The sequence below is a fragment of the Uloborus diversus genome, chromosome 7 (genome assembly GCF_026930045.1).
Source record: "Uloborus diversus isolate 005 chromosome 7, Udiv.v.3.1, whole genome shotgun sequence".
NCBI classification, from domain to species: Eukaryota; Metazoa; Arthropoda; class Arachnida; order Araneae; family Uloboridae; genus Uloborus; species Uloborus diversus.
Genome location: NC_072737.1, coordinates 5,587,909 through 5,601,276, shown reverse-complemented (window position 1 = coordinate 5,601,276; position 13,368 = coordinate 5,587,909). Strand labels below are relative to the sequence as shown.

Below are 13,368 nucleotides of genomic sequence, written 5' to 3'. Positions count from 1 at the left end.
AGTACATAGCCAGAAAAGAACATTTATATATAACTATTATAAAACTTTTCAGTTTTACAATTATAAATCTCACTCAACAAACTGCATCCATTGCTATTTTGTTGAAACTTGCATAGCATAATCTCAAGTATAAATGAGCAATTACACGTCATGTGTGTCAGATTGACATTTTTATTGAAAACAAAAGGTTAAGTGATTGCAACAAAGTTATTTTTTATTAAAATTGACATTTTTTGCTCTGTTTTGTTAACAATTAAAATAGGATAAACAAAACACAAGAAATAATTTCTATTATTTTATTTTTCAATTATGCCTTCTTTGCTTCGTGACTGAATGACATTTTTGTCAACAAAGCTTTTGGACTTCTTAGCACAAAATTAAATTTCTGAGTCATGTATAAATATATTCTTTTAACTAATAAGCACTTTCTAAAATACATAATTAACAATAAAAAACTGCTAATTTGAATAATTTACAAGCAATGGATTTATATAATTAACGTTTGTGTTGCGACAGAATGATAAGAATTTTCAAAATCTATTTATTACAATGAAAAGGATCATATTTTAAATATCTTTATAGTAAATAAAAGTAAGGTTTCAAAGAAATTCTGGAAGAAAGTCTGCGGCGGCCCTGCGCCCAGGAGACCTCATAGCACCTACAGCTTTGAAATTTTTTATACAAAATTACTCAGAGGCCTGTGGGTGTGCACCTGGGGTTTTAGCTTTCAAATTTCAAATTACTTTTTTTGTAATTCATTTTTTAAGCTCAAATTTTGTGTAAATTGCCCATTATTTCCTATTAAAGGAGTGAAGAATTACTTGCACATAATAATATATATCGTTGGAAAGAGAACTTTTCTGCGTTCTAGGCATTTGGTTTCAATGCTCTAACTTGAATACGGTGGAGTTATTTGCGTTTTTAGCTCGCACTTTTATTGGCTTAGCTAAAATTTAGGCACTACATCTTTCATTAAATCTATCAGTAAAAAGCGAAGGAATTGTCCTACAGTTTTCTTTTTGACGCCACTGAAAAGAGCGGCTTTTTTTACTCCAGATCTAACTCGACTTCTGGCCGAAAAAGCCGTTAAAAATCAAGTTTGAATAATCTTCATATCTATTAAAATTATCGATGTTTTATTTGGCGTTGCCATAGTTACGTCTTTTTGATTCGCATGTTTCTTCTTTCCCTTATTCACAAACTACAAGGGTTTCGATTTCAACGGAAAATCTTAGGCTCAACTCAAGCCCTGAGCTAAAGAGCATAATATATTACTGAGACCATGAATATACAAAACTGAAGTTTTGCAATGCTCAGGAACCCTTTAACCCTTACGGCTCTGCAAGTTGGTACAAGTTTTGAAACCCGGGGTGCTTTTTGATCCAAAAGGAACTCGCAATGTATTCGTAATCTGTTTCTTTCTAACTGACAATTTAACTCTTTGCGAAGCAATCTTCGGGAATTGGTGAGCGCTAGCGAGCAGGGGGCAGAGACCCCAGTAATATAAAAAAAAACTAATGCACTTGGCTCATATAAAGTTACAGAATAAAAAATGATGAGTAAAATAATTAATAAAACCATTCCAACAAAATAAGTGCAGAAAAAATATAAATATATATTTTTGTAAAAATTGGCACTTTTATGGAATTGCCCACATGACTTGTAAGACTGCTTAATGTGTTAAAGCTTTTTCAAAAATAAGTGGGGTGATAGTTTTTTCAACTTAAGAAGCAAAAATCTATAGATCAGTGAAAGAAAACAAAAATACGGCTAAAAATCCCAAATAAATTACCTAATGAGAACCCTGACTTGTTCTTGACTAGGAGAAGGTAAAGGGTCCACCCTCAAAGACATGACCAGCGGACCAGAGCTCTCGTCCATTGAGAGAAAGTTGAAATGTTCCTGAAACAAAAACCAATATATATTTGTCAAACAAGAAGAAGCTTAATATTTTTGCAAGCATTTTTATTACGATTAAGTATTTATAAATACGTTCTAACTATGAGGGTCATCTGGATAGTAAAGAACGGTTTTGTATAAAACTTTAATAACTGATATAAAAAAGTAAATCTTTGTTTACTTACTAATTGATACTTTAATTAATGTTCTACAAAGTCACCATTTAAATATAAGCACTTGTCACAGTTTACAAGTTTTTCTAAGCCTTCTGCGTACACAATTGTTGCCAAGCTGTTGAATCAATCATTAAACGAATCATTAACAGCTTCTTTTAAGTTCATCACTGCCATAGCCCTTTATACCCAAAAAGTCTTTCAACTTGGGGGAATAAGTGAAATACACTGGGTGAAAGTAACCTCAGTGATTTGTCTGTAAATTTCTATTGGCCGCAGTCCTCCTGCATTAAAAAATCTTATGACACTACGAACCTCACATATGACGGGATCATTAATTATAATGGACATATTAAAGTCGCAATGCTAAGCAATAACTGGCCGTGGCAAAGTGTTTCGATTAGTACAAGCTGGGTGGACAAAAGTCATGTTCAAAATTCTAAACTTTGGTATTGGGAAAATGCAAACAATAAACCAAAACATGATAGTTAAACAATATTAAAAAATTTTTTAAAGATGAACGAAGAAATTTTTTTGCCTGTTTCAAAACTTTCAAGTGATGGCAATGACTTGTACACATTTGTACTCGGGCTAAATTTTCTGTATGCAGTAGCTGCAGCTTTCCTATTAATAATAAGACGTATTATAATCAGCACACTTGAGTACAACATGTTTTTTTTACCCAAAGCGCTTTGGGTACTTCAATAATTCTTCAAAGAAATCCCTACTCGAAAGAAAGTACTCCAGAGGAAAAAAAAATATGTTGTACTAGAGTGTGCTGACTATAATACACCTTATTAATAATGGGAAAAGTGCAGCTATTATATACAGACAATTTGGGCCGTACAAACAAATAAAATCATAACCATCACTTGAAAGGTTTTAAATGAGCAAACACTCCTTCGTTAACCTTCAAAAAAATTTTCTATATTGTTTAATTACCAGACAGATTAGTTAAATTAGGGGAAAAAAGCACTTACCAGTATAAAAAATATCCACCTTGAACAATTAACTCATGTGAATATAGGAACACTTTAATTTTGTGTGATGAAATGATGAATTCTGAACTTGACTTTTGTCCAGCTAGCTTGTATTAATCGAAACACTGCGCGTGGGGATCATCGCTGCTAATGTCAGACTGAAGCAAAGCAATGCCAAGGACAATAATCAGGTGGCAGCATTGGTGGGGAAACGCACCCACCCGCCAGCACAAAATGTCCTTTACTTTCCAGATGACCCTCGTAATTTAAGTTACGAATATATCTAACACAAAATTTAGAAACTAGGCCATGAGATTACCGCATTTTCCTGCGTATTATCCGCGGGCGGCCTATAATCTGCAGGTCCTAAAATCGGCCTGAAGAAAAAAAAGCTTAGTATAATCCGCGGCGGCGTATAATCTGCGGATAATACGATGTAAAAAATAAAGTTTGAATTTATCATACCATTTGAGCAACTAAACTAAAAACGTGAAAAAGTAATTACTTTGAAGGCATAATCAAAATTAATCTAAAATATGATGATTTCTTCTTGAAATCTTGATTATAGTACGCTAATTACTTGAAAAACAAAAGAGTCAAGGCAAAGGAGCAAACGGTCTAATTAGGGCAAATGGCTACCTATTTCACTGTAATCTTGGTTATTTTACATGACCTGAATCGCCAAGAGGAACATTCAACCAAAGTAAAATAACCAACATACAGGCAAGCAGTGAAGAAGAACATGCATGCTTCGGAAAATAAACAACATTCAGTCGGTTTACGGTTTGGATCGGTGAATCCTACTGTAAAAATATTGAGGTTCAATGCGTTGGTGTTACGGGGGGAAAAAAATCACAGATAATCCGCAGCTGCATATAACCCGCACCTCATAAATTTTGCCTTTTTTAGCAGATAATCCGCGGATTATACACAGGAAAATACGATAGTGCATTTTCCTCATTCAAACATGGGTAGTTTAAATTAATGAATAATTGGAGCACATGCTTGCTATATCTCCTCAAATTTTTATCCACTCCTCAGTCTTCACTCGGATTTGTATTTTAAAATCAAAAATTTTCAAGCTTGTTTTGGGGGGGGGGGGGGGATGATTCCAATTCTGTTCAAAGAAATGAACCAACTTTACAACTCTTGAAAGGCTATTTTTATGAAATAATACAAAAACCAGAAGTAAAGAAAAACAACATTGTTGAAGTAAAGGACATGCATTTCTGGGCTTCAGGAAACTACTCTTTCATTGCAGAAATTTTTAAGATCATGATGCAAAGCAGCCACTACAACTTTTCAAGTAGCTGAAAATGCTTGAATATCCCAGTTGACTTTTTGAATCACAAATCAATGAATGAACTGATTAATGAAGATTTTATACAACAAGTTAAGTAAAGCAAATGTTTACCTTATGTTCCAAGTGACTCATAATAGAAACTGCTGTCACTAATGTGTATGCTACCGAATTGTATACATAGCATATTTATGTAATTATATTCTTCAAATCTAATATAATTCTCAGTAAACAAGAGTTGAGAAGATATGCTAATTAAGGAAAAGCAGATTTTTTTAAAATCTACTAATGGTTATGGTTAAATACTTTAATTTAATACTATTTAATCAGAACAATGTTTTGCACTTTGTAAGCAACTTTTTTTTTCTATCTTTTTTTAAAGGAATTTCAGGCAATAATTTAAACTGTTTACTGTGTTTGCTTGAGGGTCTAGATGAAGGGAAAAATAGCTAAAAAAATCACAATATTTATTTTACAACTAGACGACCCGACACACGTTGTTCTGTTCAAACTTTGTAAATTGAAAAGTTAAAAAATTTCAATAAACCATCAAGTGTTTTGTTGAAAAAAAAATAAATAAAAACGAAAATGTTTTAAGCAGTGCTTGGTGTCAGAATGCGTATATTTATTACAACTTGATTTATCTAATACCCACTGAGCAGTTGTTTTATTGACTATTTTTTCTCCCGTACTTGATGGTTTGTTCCTTCAGCCATTCTCAAAGGATAAAAACCGTCCTAAAAAACTAACTACCCATCTAGAACAAACGGGAAATCCCGCTGCAACATCCCCCATATGAAAAAGAATAAAACAATCGAAAGGATATCGTTTAGAAAAATCATAAAGGTAAAAACAGTTCTCTGAATAAACGAAAATCACTCATCCCCCCCTCTCTCTCGATGTAAAATAAACATTCTTGAACTAAAATGACTAAACACTCTTTAAAACCGAAAAAACAATTCTTTACAAATCAAAATATTTCGCCAAATAAACAAAAAATACAATAAATTACATTAAGGGTAGCTTTAAAATGTAAACAAATGATCACGCAACTCGATTGTTTATAACCAAAGTTGCCAAGCCACCACGTTACTGTAATCCGGCCGATCAGTGAGCGAAGCCAACTCCGACCGATTAGCGGTCCAATCCTTTGAACGAAAACTTTTAAAAACTTCATAAATTGCCTAGTTTTTTATTTCCACCAAATATAAAGATCGCCCACTGCACTGATTTTTTGTGTGTAGAACTATCCTGTTGTAATTTATCTGGACGAAAATAAAATTTGTTTCGTCTTTAAATTCCACCTTCTTTTCCTTTAATAATGTAATGATTGGTTTGATAATCCTTAAAGTATTCTCTACATTAGTGCCCAAATTCAGATGGATTTCAGCCGAGAGAACAAATGTTGCTAGGTACGGTACTTTCTGATCATTACAGGGTTCATACTCTTTTTGGATGAAAAAATTCCATGACTTTTCCAGGACTTTTTCATGACTTCATGAAAATTTTCATGACCTTGTTACATGAAGAGAATAGTACTATTTAATATTAAACTTGCCAATTTTATTATTATTTTTTTATTTTTTATTTTTTTGGAAATGAGCATTAGCAAAACTTGAATGCCACTACCCGATTGAAAAAATATCAGTGTACACCTAAAAAAACTGAATAATTCTTACCTGTTTCCATCATATAAGTTTAAGTTAAGTAAAACACAGTGAATGATGCTTAAATGTCGACTTTTTTTTATAAACAGGCAGAATGATAATGATTGGAGAAAAGGTTGCATGAATCATTACTAAGTTTCAATAAATTAGATTGAAAAGTTGCCTTTTAGTGTCAACTTGACAATGTTTTGGTTCTTTAAAATAAAGCCACATTCTTTAGTAAATTCATGTTTCTAAACCAGATATTTATTTAAAAAAATAAATAAATAAAAACATTTCATAGTAAATAAATCTTTTGATTTAAATGTACTTGTTTACTTATTTGTACATTTTCAAATGCATATAAATTAATAGGTTCAGAAATTCCAGAACATGTTTGAATAATGACACTGAACGTACCAGTGGGTCGCATGGATTAGTATATTGGGCGCTACTGTTTTTGAGCATTAGAATTCCCCTATTTCCGTATTCTATCGCCTGACTAAAGGTTGTCCAAAATCTTCAACAAATTGAGATAAACTCTGATAAATTTTAAAATAAAGATTTAGGAGTGATGGAAACGAACTTGGATGCAATGTTTTTTGTTATCGTTCAATTTTCCAGTTTAAATAGCTTTCATGGTGCAATACTAAATCATTCAAGATTTCTAATACTCTTTTTTGCTTCTGTTACTTTTTCCCCGAATATTTTTCCATGACTGAAAATAAATTTCCATGACTTAGACTGAAATTTTCAATTTTCCATGACTTTTCCAGGTCTGAAATTTGCATATTTTCTTTCCATGACTTTCCAGGATTTCCATGACCGTACGAACCCTGTGGTTAGGAAAACCTAAAGCACCGATCCAGTCAAATGGTTCAAATAAACGACAATACATATTTTGCGTGAAAATTGCAGTACTTTACTTTAATATATATCACGGGACCAAATCGTTGCTTTCAAGAAATGAAAGCTTCACCCTCTCTCTACAATTTATCTATTCTCAGTTGACATATCACAGTAGGAAATTTCATTATAAAAAGCAGAGCTGGCTTTCTTATTGTCGTTTGGCAACGAGTAAATATTTCAGTTCTTGCTCAACAATAGGTTAAAATAAATATTAATCATTTGGGAGATTTTGCCATCCAATGTTTAAATTAATTAATTAATTAACAAAAACGTTTCCGATTCGATCCATCGCGCTTCGAAACCATGCTTGCCACAACTTAATGACACACAAAAAATTTGATCAAAATCAGTCCAGGCATTTAAAAGCCTTATGGTGACAAACGTACGCACAAACGATTTTTATATATTAAGATATTTACAATACACAATATTTTGTATTCAACAAAACTTTTAGTAAAATGTGTTTACTTGTTCACTTTGCCGCGCGAGTAATATGTCATACATAAAATAAAACAATAATGACATTTGATTTTTTTTTAATTTCGTTGGAAAGAATATTATACAACAGTAAAATACGTACAGCCAACCTATAAAAAAAACTAATAGTAATGTGAACATTCGGTTTAAAAGATTGGTATCAAAATTGAAACTCTAGGTTATTAAGGGTCAAGTTTGAATTACTAACAGTTGACTGTACATGCTATTCAAAATATTTCAACCAAATATCATTTTGCATTAATTCAAATAAAAAAAAAGAGAGAGAGAGAAACATAGTATGAACAAAATGAAAGCACTTTCTTATTAAGTGCATAAAAGTGTCTCTTATAAAGTGCTTTAAGTCACCATGTATTCAAAAATATTATAATATCTTCATATTTGACACTTCAAGTAAAATATACACTTATCTATGCTATACTTTTTATCAAGGAGGGAAAAAATTAATGCTCAGTACATTTTTTCAGCACCATTTTTTTTATTAAGAGTTTTTTTTTTTTTATCTATTTGCTTTGCATAAAATGAAGTTCTATAATGATATTAAACCATAATGGAAAGTAACATTTAAGTTTTTCACATAAAGAAGTAGAAATTTTAATACAATGTTGCAATCATTTATTGACCAACAAAATTTTCAAAATACATAAAGAGAAGTTTAATGCATAAAAAAGAAAAATATTGGAATGAGTACCAGATGGACATTTTAAATAATTTTAGTGGAAATGGAGATTTTTACACTTGAATAAGTACAAATAAATACAAATACAAAAGTGACGACCAACAACAGGCTCTGGGCCCAGCTAGACTGGTCCTAGTCCATTTACAATACCCAGTGAAGATCAATGGCCCTCTTAAAACTATCTACCCCCTCGCTCATTACCACCTCTTTCGGTAAACTGTTCCAAGGTTCCACTACCCTGCTAAAATAATAATTTTTCCTAACATCCATGTTAGCCTGAGATTTAAATAGCTTAAAACAATGACCCCTTGTCCTGTTTTCAGTGCTAAACTTCAGCCCCGTAACATCTTTCATTTTAATAAATTTAAACAACTGAATCATGTCCCCTCGATCTCTTCTTTGCTCAAGACTGTACATTTTTAGCCTTCTAAGCCTGGAATCGTAGTAAGTGATCTGTTTTAAGCATAAAATAGTTCACAAGCCCTTTCAAGGAACCTTTTATGATAAGACACAGTGAAAACACCAATACAAGTTCAATTGCAAAACACTACTGAGACAGGGTTTAAATAACACCATAATAATTCGAAATGTTAAACAAGAAATTGCTTAACACTACAATATCATACAGAAAGAGCTGGGGGCAAGAGAGAAAAGCTAATAGAGAACAGGTGGTTTAAGAGTTCCAAGTTTGTAAACAAGCTTTCAATAAACAATAAAGATATGAAAATATGACTGTTTCATCTTTTTTCAAGGTTTGTTGGTTGTGAACAGAAAACTACAGTGAAAAAGAAAGAATGTGGCACCAATTTTCCCAACCTTCATCATAGAAAACAGCCAGAAATAAGAAGGAGACAATTCCGGATTGTGATGCTCAGACAGTGAATATCTCTACGTCCGTTATTTAAGTTTTGGCACCATTTTTGCTCATAATTGTTTCATATGGAAATTTTCCTGAATACATATTTGTTGATGAACGTCTGCTGCATTGTACCCCACAGCATGCAAAAACCAAATGACTGCATACAACATGCAATTCATATTTCATGGGAGATTATACTGTTCAAGGTATGTTTACATGCTCACTGTGCGCTTAGAACTGACAGCTGTGATCTGACATAATACAGGGGAACATTAGGGACTAGAGACGTACCGAGTACTCGGTAACTACTCGGTACTCGGCCTACTCGGCCAATTTGCCGAGTACTCGGTACTCGGCCAAACTCGCATCAGATACTCGGCCAATACCGAGTAGTTGCAAAAAATTGAATATTGTCCAAGGCAGATACTAAAATTTATAGAAAAAAGAGCAAGCATTATATTCTGCAAACATTTACAATTAAAATTTATAAGTCAAATTTTAAATTTTGAGAATAATGAAGTTTGTAATGCTTCAATTTAATAAATATTTATTTTAATTGTCCCCAAAGTTGATAAAAATTATTTATGTAAAATTATGCAAAAAAAAGTATAGAAAATATGGATTTTTTATGTTAAAAATGGATTTTTGTTACAAACAAAAATTATGAAAAATTATGAAAATACCTTTGCTTAAAAAATAAAAGGAAATAAAACAACGTTAAAAGCACAGTGCAGGAACACTGCAGACATGTGTTTTGGCATTGCAAGGAATTCCTTTTTCAAGGCACAACATGGGAGCTCGTGGATTTAAAGGCATCCGACAAAAGTCGGATTTTTTTTGTCGAATGTCTTTACATTCTTTAGCTCACATGTTATGCACTGAAAAAGACGTTCCTTGTAACGGGGGGGGGGGGGGGGGGGGGCAGAAACACATGTCTGCAGTGTTCCTGCACACTTGTTGTATTAAAATTATTTATGTTTTGCGGACTAAAACTATAATTGATTGGTATAAATTTGTTTTAATTCCAACTTGATTAATCATACCTTTTATTTATTTATTTTTAATTTTAAAAATAATTTTTTTTGTAAAATTTTTGACACAAACAAAATTGTTTATATAATGCGTAAATTGAATTTCAGCAGGAATTTAGTTTTAAAAACTATTATATGGACAAGGAGGTCTATACTACTATTCCAATAAGTTCAAAATTCATCACATATGTGTCGGTGGTTCTTCATAAAACATAATTGGTACTTGGTAACTCGGCCGAGTTGTGAAAGGCCGAGTACTCGGTAACTCGGTACTCGGCCGAGTAGTGAAAGGCCGAGTACTCGGTACTTGGCAAAAGTGCTACTCGGTACGTCTCTATTAGGGACATTGCGCAACACATATGAAGCGCCATCGGATTTTTATAGTTGTATCTTACAACCATTCAAACCTTGAAAAGAAAAAAAGTTCTTGCATTTCACAAATACCGAGCAGATTCACAAATAAGATTATAATTCACAACTTGCAAACCTTTGCGAAGAAATATGTTCTGTACAGCAAGGCCGTCTCATCCCTTTCGATCTTCTGTTGAAAGTCGAACCCAGGGAGTACGGCATTGCCGTGGGGGTCCAGAAGAGTGCTGTGCTGAGTTCCATCCAGCCAGTATCCACCACCAGGAGGCAGCACTACCAGAGAATAGGGACCAGGCTTCTTCAACACCTAATTCATACAAATCAGAAACACGTAAATTTTGAGTCCACCACATGGATGTAATTTCAAAGGGACAAATAAAAATTTAAAGAAATAATATGACATTGTCTACTAACTGCTTTTCGGCAGCATTGAGAAAAAAAAAAAGAAAATATTGCTTAACACTAGAAAGACGGCGTTTTACGTATACCTAGAAAGACGAGCAGCGGTCACTTTGACCGCCGTACTTAAAAGATTGGAAATTTCCTCCTTTCGGGATTTTTAACCATAGAAAAAAGTTGTATCATCATATCAGAGTTTAATTTAACAATTTAATCGTAATATAGTCTGCAATTGAGTCTCAGATAGCTTTTTTTAAATTTTATGTTCGATCAAGTGAAATACACATGCTTTACACAATTGGCATTGAGAAAGAGCAAATTTGTATAAACAAAGAGGAAATTTTCTTAGCATGTAATAACTAACAAGTACTATCATCAACCATGCATGTGTTGGTTTAAAAATATCTTAATATCGCAAGATACCGTGCATTACTATCTTTTACAGTATTTCGCAATATTTATGTTATCGCGTCACCTGTATATTAGCCATTAACAGTTTTTGTTTGTTTGTTTTTTTGGCAATTAGAACAAATGCTTGTAGTTTTATTTCCGCATAATTTAATTTCACACTATTTTAATCTTTTTCCTGAGGTAGATACTTATTTATATGCAGCAAAATTGATCAATGGAGGGAACTTGGAGGAAATTGGAGAAATAGGAGTTCTGTTTTTGAAATTTCCCCCTTTTTTTCGGCGTCGGACTCTTTTCCCTTTTTCTTTCACTATTTTTTATATTTTGAGCATCAGTTTTTATTAGCGAGGTTTCTTCTGATTCTAACTCAGAAGAACAATCCTTTTCTGCAAATCTAGGCTCCGAAAAATATTCGCAATCACCTCATGAAAGCAAACTATTCTCATCGCAAGGAATATATTTTTCTTCAGACAAGTCAGACTGTTCATTCGAACCATAATCTATTTTAGATGTAAATCTGCAACAGTTTCAGGAGTTAATGTTCCTATAAGTTTTGCTTGTCAACGGTTCTTCTTGACATCATGAAGATAATTATGTGACTGAGCACTTCATTATCACCGAAGAAAATAAACGTCGATGCTTCAAGCAAAGCACATGTTTTGGTGCACAAAACAATTCCAGCAAATATTTTTGGAATTCACCTGTTTATATTTACTTCTTTTTAGACCCAAAGTAATTTTACGTGTCCAGTCATATGCTTTTCAAATTTACCTTTCTCAACTTTGCCCCCTGTGCAGTGTGTAGATAGCAGAAAACTGAAACTATGAAACCAACAAGTGTTTCGCATTTTCCTAACAGTTCAAAGAATTAAACCTCACCAGCAGATACTACTCAAACTCAAAAGAACATTACTCACCCTGACAACTAACAATAGTCCATAGTACACACAACTGATAAGAGAAAAAAGAAGAAAGCGGATGCATAAAGAAAGGTTCACTTAGCGGTCAAAATGACCGTAGTCAGTTTTCTAGGTATAAACATTTATGGCGACTATAATAATAATCCTAAAGGGAAAAAATTACTGTTGTAAGATCTTAATAAATAGTTAGGAAAAGTCAATGAAGGAAAAAGAGTTTGAAAATTAAACGCAGCAAATATGAGCATTTGAAAATTGTTTGCGGTCAAAATGACCGCTTCCGTCTTTCTAGTGTTAAAAGGAAGAAATTCTTCATGCAAAGCCAATTTAGTTTAGTAACTAACTAGTAAAAGACAAGACTTTGGAAAAAAGAAAGAAAGAAAGAAAACAGAAAAATGACTTTACAATATTGAATTAAATTCACTACTAAACATTTGGGAAATATTAAAATACGGTCAAGACAACTGAAGCATCAAACAGCATATGACACTTTTATAACTACATGTTGAACTAAATTTAACTCTAACTAAACAACAAATCTTTTGATTGTCTTTTTAGAAAACAATATCTTCAATATGAGTAAAAAGAAACATGAGATAAATGGAAACTAATTCCTATTTCCAGGGATAAATTTTCGAACTAAACTGTTCTGAGATTGAGAGTTTTGCATTTTTCCAACAACTGTACGGGCATCATCACTGTTTGAAGATGACACTGCAAAAAATTGCTTTTTAAAGTTGAAATGATCATACATTTTCCTCTCCAACAGGTCTACAAATGCAAAGTCACTGGTTTCATCTAGTTTTACTTGACATGTAGAAGGTTACTAAAAACATTTGCTTGTGAATTTCACCTTACAGGGTTCATACTCTATTTGGATAAAAAAATTCCATGACTTTTTCATGACTTCAATAAAAATTTTCATGACCTCATGACACGAAAAGAATAGCACTATTTAATCTCAAACTTGGTAATATTTGGAAATGAACATTAGCAAAACGTCCATATGAATGCCACAGCCTCATTGAAACACTTACTCGTAATGGAAAAAATATAAGTGCACACTTAAAAAACTAAACTATTCTTATTTGTCTTCATCATATAAATTTAAGTAAAGTAAAAATACAGTGAAGCAAATATGATGATGCTTTAATGTCTGATATTTTTTCAAAAACAGGCAGAATGATATTGAATGGGACAAAGCTTGAATGAGTCATCACAAAGTTTCAATAAATTTGCTTCAATAGTTACCTTTAATCATCCACGTAACTTGACAGTATTTTGGTTCTTTAAAGTAAAGCC

The 13,368-nt window shown here is 32.6% G+C and overlaps 1 protein-coding gene across 1 annotated transcript in view; it reads right to left on the bottom strand.

Moving 5' to 3' along the window:
• The window catches only part of LOC129226198 (rap1 GTPase-activating protein 1-like), a 171,645-nt gene that overhangs the window by 58,741 nt on the left and 99,536 nt on the right, over nucleotides 1-13,368 (bottom strand). Inside the window, exons 4-5 of the mRNA XM_054860798.1 lie at nucleotides 10,459-10,647; nucleotides 1,793-1,902 (exon numbers count right to left, since the gene is read on the bottom strand). Of these exons, the coding sequence (XP_054716773.1) occupies nucleotides 1,793-1,902; nucleotides 10,459-10,647 (299 nt within the window). The remainder of the gene's footprint in view (nucleotides 1-1,792; nucleotides 1,903-10,458; nucleotides 10,648-13,368) is intronic.